The following is a 13,124-nucleotide window of genomic DNA, read 5'->3' on the forward strand; positions in this document are numbered from 1 at the left end:
CAAGAAGAAGAAGGTCGCCTCCCCCCCCCCTAAGAAGTCTCCTTCGGGAGCTTCTAAGGGCCCGTCTCGCTCTGGTGAGACGGGGGGTTCTTCCGCTGGTCGCCCTGCTCCTTCGGGAGCAGGACCCGTCTCTTCTCCCGCAAGGAAGAAGACTACGGGGACCAGTGTGCCGGCTAACACCGGCACTTCCTCACCTGCTGTCAGTGGTTCGGCCACAGCAGCAGGATCCGGCTCGGCCGCTCGTTCGCGAGAGGTACCGAGTGTACGGTCGCCTACCAGCGACCGTGCAGCCAGGAACCAGACCTCTGAGTCCGCTCAGCGTCAGGTTCACGGCACGGAGCGGAAGACTGGTGACAGCCGCTCACGCGACTCTCACCAGGGGGGGGGTGGGGGGGGGGGGGGGGGGGGACCCAGCTCTCGCTTCTCGCGGCGAAGCAGCTGGCTACCCGGACGGGCGGACGTGACGGTACCATGAACCGGCCACGGGCTGAGGCTGGGAAGAGGTCCCCCCGTTCGCCGGCACCAGCCACGGCTGGTACCAGCGAACTGACGCAGGGAACCGTGAGGACACGCACCTGGTCTCACCGTGACAGTGGAGCTCGCCGGGTCGCCTGACCGTCGCTCTTACAGAGAGCGATCGGGTACGGTAACCAGCACCAGCTCCTCTGACACACGAGACCGGGGGCCGCTGTTCTCGGTCCAGCCGTTCTCCACAGCGAGACGGCTCGACTAGGTCTGCAGCTCGATCGCCACCGCGGGTTGACGATCGCCTGCAGTCCTCCAAGCCCGCTGGTTCTGCCAGTGAGCGAGGAGAGAGCGTCAGGTCTGCCTCTCCCGTACCTTCAACCTCCTCGGGTTACACCGGGAGGGGCGAGGTATTGAGGAGTGATCGTGAAGGGTGCGCCCTTCAGGATCCCGCCACGTCGTCGTACCGTACCAGGCTCGGTTCTCGGACCAGCCAGGTCTTACGCACAGGTGGTTGGAGGAGACCGAGAGGGGGCTGTCGCTTGCTTCCCTCTCCTTGAGGGAGGAGGGTCTCGGGAGGTGCTCCTGTTTGAGGGACTGGACGGTCCGACTCCACAGGATGCAGTCACTCTGAGATCCAGAGGAACTTTGCCGAGGTTATTGCGCTGATTCGTCAGCACAACGACCTCGGGGAAGGATCGCCGCTCCACCATCCGAGCCCACGTCCCGGCTCGAGTCGTTCTGGGGCCCGAAGAGGGAACCCAGACCGACGGTGGGTTTGCCGCGGTCAGAGCTGGCTGACTCAGTGCTGGACCAAGTTGAATCGCTTGTCTCTGGACAGGACGGTTCACTGAAGTCTGGCAGGTCTAGCAAGCTACTTCCACCTCCTCTGCTACGACATCGGCGGTTTTTTACGTGCATCTGAAGATCCGATGCCGCCCAAACAGGTGAACCCGGAGTTAGCGAGGCTGACTCCGGTGTGTCTCTGCAACAGCTCCTGTCCGAGAACCTGTGGTTCTCGCAGCAAGAGGCACTAGGCCTGGAATCTACCGCCATGGCAGCTTTCCAGGCCGTCTCCTGGCTAGATCTGTGGTCCCTCACAGTATCTAAGGTCGCAGCCAACTCTGGGGGAATTTCTCCCGAAGATGACTCGGCCTTCAGAGACTTTGCCAGTCTGGGGGAAGAGCCATCTCTTTCCTTGCCCACCAGACGGTGAACCTGTGGGCCAACCTGGTTCTCCGACGAAGGGACGCTGTCCTTACTCGGGTTTCCAGGGCGGCGGGCCGGGCGTGAGCGGGGCATTGGGACTTCGAAACGGACCTTTACGGAGTTCCACGTCTCTCTTCCCAGGAGAGATGGTGGACGCTGCGGTGGACAGACGGCACTGAGGACAGTGACCGTCTGGTTCACCAGGCAGTCTCGAAGGCTTCTGGGCAGCCTCGGACTGCGGCCAAGTCTAAGAGCTCGGCTAGCGCTTCCTCGGCTGCTAAGACGGTTGCTGCGTCGAAGCCCCGAGGAATGACTCTGTCTTCTTCGACTTCTGGCAAGGGGGGCCGTAACCAGCCCTCCTCATCCCGTGGAGGCTCTGGGAAGAAGTCGAAGAAAGGGGGGAAACGCTAGGGACGGCGTTCCCCCTCACCTGCTGCCGGAAGTGGGGGGGTGCCTGGCCAGCCATTGGGCAACTTGGCAGCGCTACGGCGCCGAGACCTGGATTGTAGATGTCCTTCGGGAGGGATATCTATTACCCTTCGAATCTCGGCCACCCCTCACCTCCAACCCGGTCCAACAGCAGTCGTACGTCCACGGGTCACCAAGGACGTAGCACTCAGACAGGAGATCAAGACCATGCTGAGCAAGAGAGCTGTAGAGATCGTCACGGATCAGTCACCGGGCTTTTACAGTCGACTCTTCCTGGTGGAAAAGTCTACGGGAGGCTGGCGCCCGGTGATAGATCCTCTCTCCCCTGAACCGGTTCGTTCGCCAAGACCGGTTTCACGATGGAGACGGCACGCTCAGTGCTTCGACTCCATCAGGGAGAACGATTTCATGCTTTCAGTGGACTTGAAGGATGCGTATTTCCAAATACCCATTCATCAGTCCTCCAGAAAGTACCTCCGCTTCATCCTCGACGGGACGGTGTTAACCAGTTCAGGGCACTGTGCTTCGGTCTCTCAACCGCCCCACAGGTGTTCACGCGGAGTGTTCACTCTGGTGTCTGCTTGGGCCCATTCGCACGGGATACGTCTGATGAGGTATCTCGACGATTGGTTAGTCCTGGCGAGCTCCCGCTCGCAGTTGCTACAGGACAGGGATTCGACTGCTCGAGTTCTGTCGCGATCTGGGGATCGTTGTGAACTTCGAGAAGTCCGATCTCGAGCCCAAGCAGAGGATGAAGTACCTGGGTATGCTGATCGACACGGTAGCAGGGCGAGTCTTCCCCGCAGACTCGCGGATCAGCAGATTCAGAGAGGCAGCCAACCAGTTCCTGTCTCGGCAGGAACAGGTAGCTCAGCGATGGCAAGTCGTGATCGGACACCTGTCGTCACTCGAGAAGTTAGTCCCTCACGGGCGTCTTCACCTGCGGTCTCTTCAATGGAGACTAAAGGAGAGTTGGTCACAGGCGACGGATCCCCCAAGCTTTCCAGTGTCACTGACACAGGAGGTGAGGCAGGACCTAGCCTGGTGGCTCGACGACAGGAACCTCTTAAGAGGAGTGCCTCTGAGCACTCCCCCCCCGGACATGGCAGCTGTTCTCAGACCGCATCGACCGAGGGATGGGGCGCACACCTGGAGGAGTTGCTGACTTCAGGAGTGTGGACGAGAACGACAAGCACCTTCACATCAATGTACTGGAACTCAAGGCAGCGTTCCTCGCTCTCCAAGAGTTTCAGGACCGCTTGATGGGACACTCAGTGGTGTTGATGTGCGACAACACCACGGTGGTGGCCTACGTCAACAAACAGGGGGGCCTAGTGTCTCTCCCGTTGTACCAGTTGACTCGGGCAGTGCACGAGTGGGCTCAGGCACACTCAATAGAGCTGTCGGCACGCTACATTCCAGGGAAGAGGAATGTAGTAGCAGACACGCTCAGCCGTCGGGATCAGGTGATAGGGACCGAATGGTCTCTACACCAGGACGTGGCGGAAAGGCTCTTCGACCTGTGGGGGCGACCAGTCGTGGATCTGTTCGCCACCCGGCACAACAGGAAGCTCCAGGTGTTTCTTCTCGCCGTGCCGGACCCATGGGCAGCTGCAGAGGACGCTCTTCAACACCCGTGGGACAACCTCTTCGCCTATGCCTTTCCCCCGTTCAGCCTGATTCGCAAGGTGATCAGTCGAGCGCTGGGTCACCCCGAATCTCAGGATGATCCTGGTGGCTCCCAAATGGCCACAGGCCATTTGGTATCCGGACCTGCTGGCTCTTCTCGCAGGAGAACCGAGAGAGATTCCCCCTTGGCACAACCTTCTCGCCCAGCCACACGTCGAGCGGTACCACCGAGCAGTCCAGTCCCTACGTCTTCACGGCTGGCTGTTATCCACCATCTCTTGCGAACGAGAGGCTTTTCTCGTAGCCGCAGCAACAGAGGTGGCTGGAAACGTCCGTCAGTCCTCTGCAGCTGTGTACCAGGGGAAGTGGGCCAGTCTTTCTGTGGTTGGTGTCGTAGACGGGGTCTATCTCCTCTCAGAGCCACTCTTCAGCAGGTAGCGGATTTCCTCGTGTTTCTTCGCCGAGAGAAGCTCCTTTCAGTCCCCACAGTTAAAGGATACAGAGCCTTGGCGCTCGTCCTGAAACTGAGGGGGCTGGACATCTCGAACTCGTTCGAGATCTCCTTGCTGATGAGGAGCTTCGAGAGGTCTTGCCCACCCAGGGAACTCAGGCCCCCTGCGTGGGGACGTGACTTCTCGTCCTTAGGAGTCTGACTCGAACACCGTTCGCCAGCCACTCCGAGAGTCGTCAGACAGGGATCTGACCCTCAAGACCCTCTTCTTGCTGGCCCTGGCATCGGCGAAGAGAGTAGGGGAACTTCATGGTCTTTCCTATGATGTACGACACTCCAGGGGATGGGGATCCCGTGACGCTCGATTTCGTCCCGAACTTCGTTGCGAAGACTCAGAAACCGTCAGTCCCTGATGACAGGTTCGAGTCATTCACGATTCCCTCCCTATTGGACTTCACCGATAATGATGCGGATGAGATGCTGCTTTGTCCTGTGAGGGCGCTACGGCGCTATCTGAAGAGAACTCGACACCTCAGGCCTGAGTGTCGACGCCTCTCGTTAGCACCGGGGTCACCAAGAAAGAAGTATCCAAGAACACTCTTTCATTCTGGCTGCGTGAGGTCATCAGGAGGGCGTATGAGGCTGATGGTAGTGACGACATCCGTACGTCCCGTCCGAGAGCTCACGAAGTCAGAAGTATTGGCCCCTCGTTGGCGTTTCGCAAGAACTTCTCCGTGGCGCAGGTCCTGAAGGCAGGGGTCTGGTCTAACCAGACTACCTTTGTACTGTCCTTCTACCTTCGGGTGGATATTGCCCACACAGGTCCATTGGATACCTTTTCCTTGGGACCCGTTGGGGTGTGCTGCTCAAGAACAAGTTGTGTAGCTAACCCAAGACCCCTCGCAGGGCTGAACAGCATCGAGTCCTGGTGTGACTGTGTGGATGGATGTGTGAGTGAGTGAGTGACGGCTCTCTCCTTCCCATCTTTTCCTTCCCCTCTACCTGTGGGCAGAGGGCCATGGTCGTCACTACGCTGGATGAGGACGAGATGCAGGTGAGCTATATGACAGAGCCCCATCCTATCCCTTTCACTAGGGATAGGAGCAGAATATCCACCACTTTCTTACTTCTTACTACAAGGGGGGGAAGTGGATGCCTACAAGAGTCAAACCCATGACTTTATATTTGCTCCTGTACAGGAACAAGTTTCTTGCATTGCTGGTACTAAGAGATGCGCATGCCCCTCTCTTAGTACTCGGTCCAGAGGTCTGACCATTGATCCTGCGGTGCACACCCCGATCAATCGGACAGAGGCTTGGACCCTCCCTCGCTCTTACGACCAGGGAGGCTTCCAAGGTAGGGCGAACACCAGTCTGTTCACAAAAGACTCAGATTCCACCCACCAAGAAGTGAGTCTTCCTATTGTAAAAGGACCGAAGGTTTTTGTATGCCGTGTCGGAACAAATGACAATTTGTCCAAAATTGCATTTTTCCTAACTATACAAACCTGAGGTCCTTTTACACATAGCCCCACCTCATGCCACCCCTCACTCTGCAGTTTTTGCTTGGGCCAAAGCAAAAGTGATTTGTTTACCTCCCAGTCGCGCGCGTAGCGCGCCTGTCGGACAAGCAGTTAACTACCGAACCCCTTGTTCGAAAGCTTACGACCTATCCAGCTGCCGCTAGTATCTTCCTATTGTAAAAGGACCTCAGGTTTGTATAGTTAGGAAAAATGCGAATTTTGGACAAATTGTCCATTTTTCAATTGCCACCTCTGTAACCTTCCCCATTGTAGGCAATACTTAAGGGTTTTTGCAGCATCCCTTCAGCCCTGAGCTGCGACCTCTTTTAAACCTACTTCATCCTGGTATGTCTTATAACAAAAGAAAATACAAAAAAATATTTATATATATAACTTAGACATAAGATTAGTGTAAATAGCTGACAGCTACCTTATGCTTCAGCACAGAGGCTTTGGAACCTCTTTCAATAATGCAGGGCAGATGCTTGCAGGTTTCCAAAGACCAGGATTGGAGGGGTCCTGGAGCAACCGGGGATGCATAAATGGTCCAAGAGAAGAGCCGGGAAATTTTAGATAAATCTGTCTAACATCAGTCATTTGAAAGATTTTTGAGTCGGTAATTGCAGATCAAATTATGAATCACATTGAATAAACTTGTTAACAGCCACCACGGTTTCAGACAAAAAACAGATCCTACCTATCGGAACATCTTGGAGTTTTTCCATAACATGCTTGGTATTTTTTTCGACAGTAGTAGAGTAATAGATGTAAACTACTAAGATTTTCAAAAGGCCTTTAACAAAGTTCCACACAAGAAACTAATGACAAAAGTTAGTGCCTTAGGAATTGTAGGAGAAATAGCAGACTGGATCAGACTAGCTAACTTATAGAAAGCAGGGTCATAATAAATGGTTAAGAATCAGAATGGGCAGACGTAACAAGTGGAGTTCCTCAGGATTTTGTCCTTGGGCCTCTCTTGCTTTTGATTTACATTAATGACATTGATGTAAGCTTAATTAGCGGATAGCCAAATTTGCAGACGACACGAAACTAGGTGTAAATGCAGCAGACCCAGATAAGTGGAAATAAGAGTGGTCACATGCTGCTTGGGAATGACATAAATAGTGTAGAACAAGAAGAGAACATTGGAGTCATTATTACCAAGGACTTAAAATCCTCATTATTACCAAGGACTTAAAATCCACAAGACAGTGCATAACAGCTTAAAAGAAGGCACAGAAACTATTGGGATACATAAAGAGACAATTTAAATACAGAAACAAGGAAATGGTGCTACAGCTCTACACATCAATACGTAGTTAGACCTCACCTTGAATATGCAGTATAGTTTTGGTAACCAACACTAAGAAAGGACATAACTAAATTAGAAGGGGTACAAGCAAGAGCTACAAAGTTAATTCCATCCATCAGGCAAATAGGTTACCAAAGACGACTAGAGTGTCGGAACATGTATGGCTTAGAACCTGGTAAATTCTCCTAAAGTGTAAGCGTAAATGTCAAATAAATATACTGTCATGCCCTTACTAATAAAGGGCAAGAGTAAGTGATAAGTTTGTAAACACAACCTATAGCCAAACTCAAGCCTTTTTGGCTAGTAAGGCATTGCCCTTGTTTACCCTGGATTTTCCACACTGTTGCCACTTACTAGGTAGGTACTTATGCCCCACCTCTCTCTCTCTCTCTCTCTCTCCTCTCTCTCTCTCTCTCTCTCTCTTTCTTGTGTTCAGCCTCTGACCACCATTCTTGATTTCCTTCGGAGCAAATCCTTCTAACTGTCCTTTTGCTAACTTTGGCGGTTTTGGCTGCGTCCTCCGTTGGCCTTTTCATCTGAAAAGTACCGATTAATTTTATAAATTATTTCCTTAGTCTGACTGTGCAGGAGGGGGCAACCAGAAGCAGGAGATGTTTACATGGTGGGTCCGTGACACGGAATGACCTTGTTGGGCGGCAACGGAGCACTAACCTAACATAGAGGTGTTGTCAAATCTCAGGAAAACATTTTTAGTAACATTCACTTTCCCATCAAAAACTTAGTCATTCTTAAGCATATGAAGTTTTATGAAACAGAGTAATTACCATATATTTAGTTAGTATAAAAAAAATCAGAGACATTTCTTCATCACTGTCGCGGCGTATTTAGAGAACTGCGGCCAACGCCTTAGTGGCCAAAAAGGCTGAGTTTGACTATAGCTGCTGACCCCTAATACAAAAGGGGAAAGTTGGGCTAGGCAAGGCTTTATCACAAAAAGTGGGTTTTATTTATATTATGTAATTAATATCAAACACAGTATGTTTAAAAAGATATCAGAAATAATAAAGAAGGATTACCCCCCTGGAAATCGTGATTAACACCTGGAAATTGATGATTAACGGCTAGTCAGCAAAAGCTCAAAAACTTCCATCTTCACCGGAAGACAGCCGAAAGCAAATTGGGAATGTTTACATCCGGGTAGGAAGGCCTCTCTGCTTAACTGACAGTAGTTACTGCCTACTCACCTTGTTCGAGAATTTAACAGCCGTGTTCCAGCTTCGCCGTAAGTAATTCCTATTGCAAAGTACCTCAGATGTCTATTGTGTAGGAACAACCAAAATTTTTTAAAGAGGTGCTGCTTACAACATTTGTCAGAAGGTGCAGAAATAAACTGAGCTCTACCTACACCATAATAAAGAAGAATCACTATCGCAATTTTCACATTTTAGCTGCCGTTACTTAAAAATTCTTAGCTATGTAATTACTTGTTAAATTACTTACATAAGTTATGCAATGCCAAACCACACTTTCTAAAATGGACAAAACAAAATAGCATGGAACTTCTAACAACTTGTTAAGATGTTCCAGAAACAAACAGGAACTTACTTGGATTCGATGCTGGAATATAAACTTGTCTTATGTTACGATTAACAACGCAGCTCCAAGGCGACACATCCAATCGAGATTCACAGTCTTCATTGTCACATGTAACAACAGCTTCGTCAAATGAGAATTGTATGGGCCTAACAAGACCCTTTCCACAGTGCTGACACAAGTACTCGAAACTCTGTAAGAGAAGTAGGAGTATGAAAATGGTTACAAAATTGTTCTCACAGGAATAAGAAAATACGTAGTAGTTATAAACTGTGCTGCAAGCTGGGAATTGCCTGTGAACCAATGGAAGTTTCCACTCAACAATTTGGTAGCTTGGAGTACAGTACGGGATGAGAAATTATGGGAGAGTGGAATGTAAAGAACAGGGTAGGAAGGATGGGGTGGGGTAGTAAAAATGCACATATGCTATTGGCTGGGAGGGTGGGGGGTTGACGTAAGTGGGCAAGTACCCTTAAAGAAAGACTAATATATAGTTTAGTATACTAACCTAACCAAACCTAACCTAGAAGAACATGTTACCTGACCGTGGGGGCTCTGGCCCCTAACCCCCCCCCCCCCTTAAAAAGACAAACTTGAAGGTAGCCTAACATATAACCAACATAACCTAACATGTTACCTGACCAGGGGGGCACAGCCCCCGTACCCCCTTCAAGAAAGCCAAACTTGAAGGAAGGCTAACATATAGCTAGGTTAGAATACAATACTAACCTCACCAACCACATTTGAAAATGTATACAATGGAATATATATGAATGAAAATGTTCTAATAATTAGTAAAACTTTATCAAAGAATTTGTTATGGGTGAGACAAGATTGTAAAATGATGAAACATAAATAGACAGAGGTGGATAATGGAAGGGAAGGGAGTGAAAGGTGTAAAGTGAAATGTCTGTAAAAAGATATAATGGAATAAATATATATATGTAGATATTCTAATAATAAGGTAAAATTTTAATAAAGAAATTGTTATGGGTGAGAAATGCATTCTAAATGATGAAACGCAAACAGCCAGACATGAAAAAAGGAAAGGGAAGGGAGTGAGTTGTGTATAAATCATGTGCTAATCATGTATGCAATATCCCAAGCAACTTCCAATTTCACGTAACCGACAGGAAGGTAAGTATCGAATCATCCTAAAACCCACTTCTAGTCCCACCACGTAGGCATTTTCAGGTGTCTCCCCTCCATTATAACTTAATATTGGAAGCTATATAGGGCAAAATTATTGAGTGAGAACATGTCAAAACACATTATACAAATACTATGATAAATTAAACAGAAATAAAAACTTGAATTCATATAACATGATTATAAAAAAAGAGAAAAATTAATATATGTGACCCAATGTATGAATCCCCCCACAATTCTTCATTCAGTCCTATCGTAATGTAAGGTTAATACTGCAACGGGATTGGCTAAATACATGTACTGCCAGCCCCCAGCCCCCGCATTTTTTCCCTTACTTAGGAGTCGGTGTCTAAAACAAAAGCTCCCTTACAACTAGTGCATGCGCAGTAGCATTGGCTCATGTGTAGTAGGATTTGGCACTGTAATAGTAGTAGTAGGGTAAACAATCATGGACGATCCATCGTCATCACGCTGGCTGGGTCTTATTCACTCAATATTTAATTGGTGAAACAAGAATACAATTACAATTTTAAGCATACCATTCAAAAGATTGAAGTTTCGTAAACATAATGTGATAGTATATGAAAGCCCCATACGAACTAAAATAAGCATGTGATGCTCTTCGTAAAATATGTTTCCAAGGCAGTTTTGAAATCCAATATGGCGGCTATCGTCAGGCTGGCCGGTCTAACCACAGACACTCCACCATCTTTCCCAGCACTCATTTGAACAATGTAAGCATATATATATGTGTAATGTTTGTTGATCTTACTCAAGATTGCAGTTGTAATCAGCACAATGAAACATTTTGTTGCCTATATTAGTGAAAGTATGAAACTTTTTATTCCAGGGGTCATGGTTTGAACTGAATTCATTTTTACCTTACAATCGGTGATTTTATCCTTACTGCCATCACAACTGAAACTCCACAGTGCTTATTTGATTGTAATTATACACATTTTGGTCTTGATTCACTCCACATTGCACTTGAACCACGTTGCTGTTCTGGTTCTTAAGTACTGACTCCGCAAACACAGTTACGAGCAGCAGACGACAACACTGAATATGAGGTGCAGAGCTTTATTCCCTGAATTGTTTACTTTACTCATTATTTAGTTTAACTTTACTTCAAAATGTTTATCTAATTCATGTCTACTATCCCTTTTTTGCAACCAAATTAACCCTGAAAAATTACAAATATTTCGGATGTATACTTACGAGCAGACGACACAAGGAAAAATTACTCATCGTTGCCAATCTACTGGAGGTCACACATACGCCGATGCATTTACAAACTGTTTCCTTGAATTCTAGTTGTCATAGTAATGCAGTAATGATAAAATTGCTGTAATATGTATATATATATTACAAATAGGTACGCTAATTTCACTTATTACCTACCCTGGTTTTGTGTAAGTCTAACACCCAGTTTGGAGGGTAAACATATACCAATTGACAACACTGGTAAACAATTGAAGAGTGCAAAGCGCCATAAAGAATGCCGTGGTAAGAGTCCAGGTGTACGATTGTTGTGATGAAAGTGCCCCACCGTCTATGGGTACAAGTGGTGTGCGGATTTAGCACGGGAAATGGGAAGTTTATTGACACAAGCAACTCCGCAAATATCAAGATGGCGTCAATCTTCTAAATACTTTGAGTTGTAAGTAAAAATTTCGAAAGCGTTTTGGTGAAGTTTGCACTGCGTTGGCCACCCTTTTCATTACCCTCTGTTTAAATCTTAAAATATGGCCTTAATTTCTAACTTTGGAGAAAATGCTTACTTTGAAAGGAGAGTAGAGGTCTTTAGCTCCTTCTCTCACCAACAACAACTCGTGATTAATGACCATCTCCGGTGTCAGGACGCGTTAAAAGTACTTTTTCGGAGGGTGGCCAGCCGTGATAGTCAGTGGGTTGAGCCCGTCCACGCGGTTTTACCCTAGTAAGTGGAGTTTGGCTGTGAAACGGCTCCACTATCGGTTTTAATGTTATTGCTTATTTTTTATAGTATTTCATATTTCAAATGTCATAGATAAGGGGAAATGACACAATAACACAGCAAAACCTTCCCCCAAGTGTTTTACCCCACCCAAAACCCCAGTTCCTTACCATGGGATAGAGTTGAACAGCATAGGTAGTAATTCTCCCCACCCAAAACCCCGGTTCCCAATGGGGGTCCCCTTTACTGTAAGATATTGTTCAAAGGTAGTAAATTACAGCCGTCCAAATAAATATTATGTAGATCTAGGGTACTTATCCGCGGCGGCCTAGACTATGGCGTTGCGGTTTTTCTACCTATGCATTTTTACCTACCGAACAAGAATTTTAAGTAATATTTATTCGGACGACTGTAATTAACCCCCCAGGGGCCAGTACTAAACATGGGGAAATACACTAGACGGCCCCCAATCCCTAGTCGTATCCGCGATTACGTCCCTTGCAGTCCGTGCGTACTGCTTCTGTAGAAATACCTCCTAGCCTATTACTACTCAAAATTCTTGTTCAGGAGGTAAAACTGCAGAGGCAAATGGCAACTGCCATAGTAGGTCGCCGTTGAATAGTCAGTTCCACCATATTCCTAGGCCTAGGTATAGCCTAGGCTAAAAAAGGAAATTTGTATAGGTCTAGGCTACCCTATGTAGGTAGTATTTCTGTAGCAACAATTTAGTAGGTAAGGTGCCTTAACCTACCTGTAAGTACCTACTACTAATTCTTTACCCATACAGCCTAGACTCTCACAATTACAGATCCAAACACTAGGCTTAAGCTGCATGACCTCAAACATGTTTAATAGACTATGGTAGGCCTAGCCCGCAGAGAAAATCGACAAGGTACGTATGAGCCTATTCTACCCTTGCGGCTAGGAATCCTACCCATCTCACTTTAAAATTCAATGAACGTTACCTTTTGAAAGGGGATGGAAGTCATGTTGGTTAGTACTCCTCCGAGGGGCATTTTTTTTCACACAAAACCGTAAAGGCATCGATGTTTGTAAACCTAATGCCGGTACCGTAGATTTTAAGGAACCACCTCTCTTCCAGTGCGGCCTATTTCAAAACATCATTATTCTGACATACTTCCACACTTCAGCTACGATTCACTCCGCACAAATTGAACCTTCCTTACCATTGTAGTAATATGAGGATGTGAGGAAGTTCGTTTCCCACCATAGTGACGCAGGAACCGATGTTAATATACGTTTTGCCGCCGTTTGCGTTCTATCGCCATATTGGCGTGTGACCCATGCGCTACTGCAGATTGACCTCGTCCGAATACTGGGTCATTTAATTTTTTGTTTCGGTAAATTCCCACTCGGAATAAAGCAACGTTTTCGTAAAAGACATCAATAGCCGGTCAGAAGCTGGCACAATATAAGGCTAGATCGCCGGGAAACAACGGGACATCGA

At 47.9% G+C, this 13,124-nt stretch overlaps 1 protein-coding gene across 2 annotated transcripts in view; it reads right to left on the reverse strand.

The window, feature by feature from the left end:
* LOC135213594 (uncharacterized) overlaps positions 1-12,981 on the reverse strand; it is a 39,586-nt gene extending 26,605 nt beyond the window's left edge. Inside the window, exons 1-2 of one of the 2 annotated variants that reach the window (XM_064247605.1) lie at positions 12,844-12,981; positions 8,584-8,764 (exon numbers count right to left, since the gene is read on the reverse strand). In XM_064247605.1, the coding sequence (XP_064103675.1) occupies positions 8,584-8,764; positions 12,844-12,846 (184 nt within the window). In that variant the 5' untranslated portion in view covers positions 12,847-12,981. Of the gene's footprint in view, positions 1-8,583; positions 8,765-12,621; positions 12,813-12,843 lie in introns of those variants that run through there. The other variant, XM_064247604.1, reaches the window with a different exon arrangement.
* Between the last annotated feature and the right edge of the window lie 143 nt (positions 12,982-13,124).

The sequence above is a fragment of the Macrobrachium nipponense genome, chromosome 43 (assembly GCF_015104395.2).
Source record: "Macrobrachium nipponense isolate FS-2020 chromosome 43, ASM1510439v2, whole genome shotgun sequence".
NCBI classification, from domain to species: Eukaryota; Metazoa; Arthropoda; class Malacostraca; order Decapoda; family Palaemonidae; genus Macrobrachium; species Macrobrachium nipponense.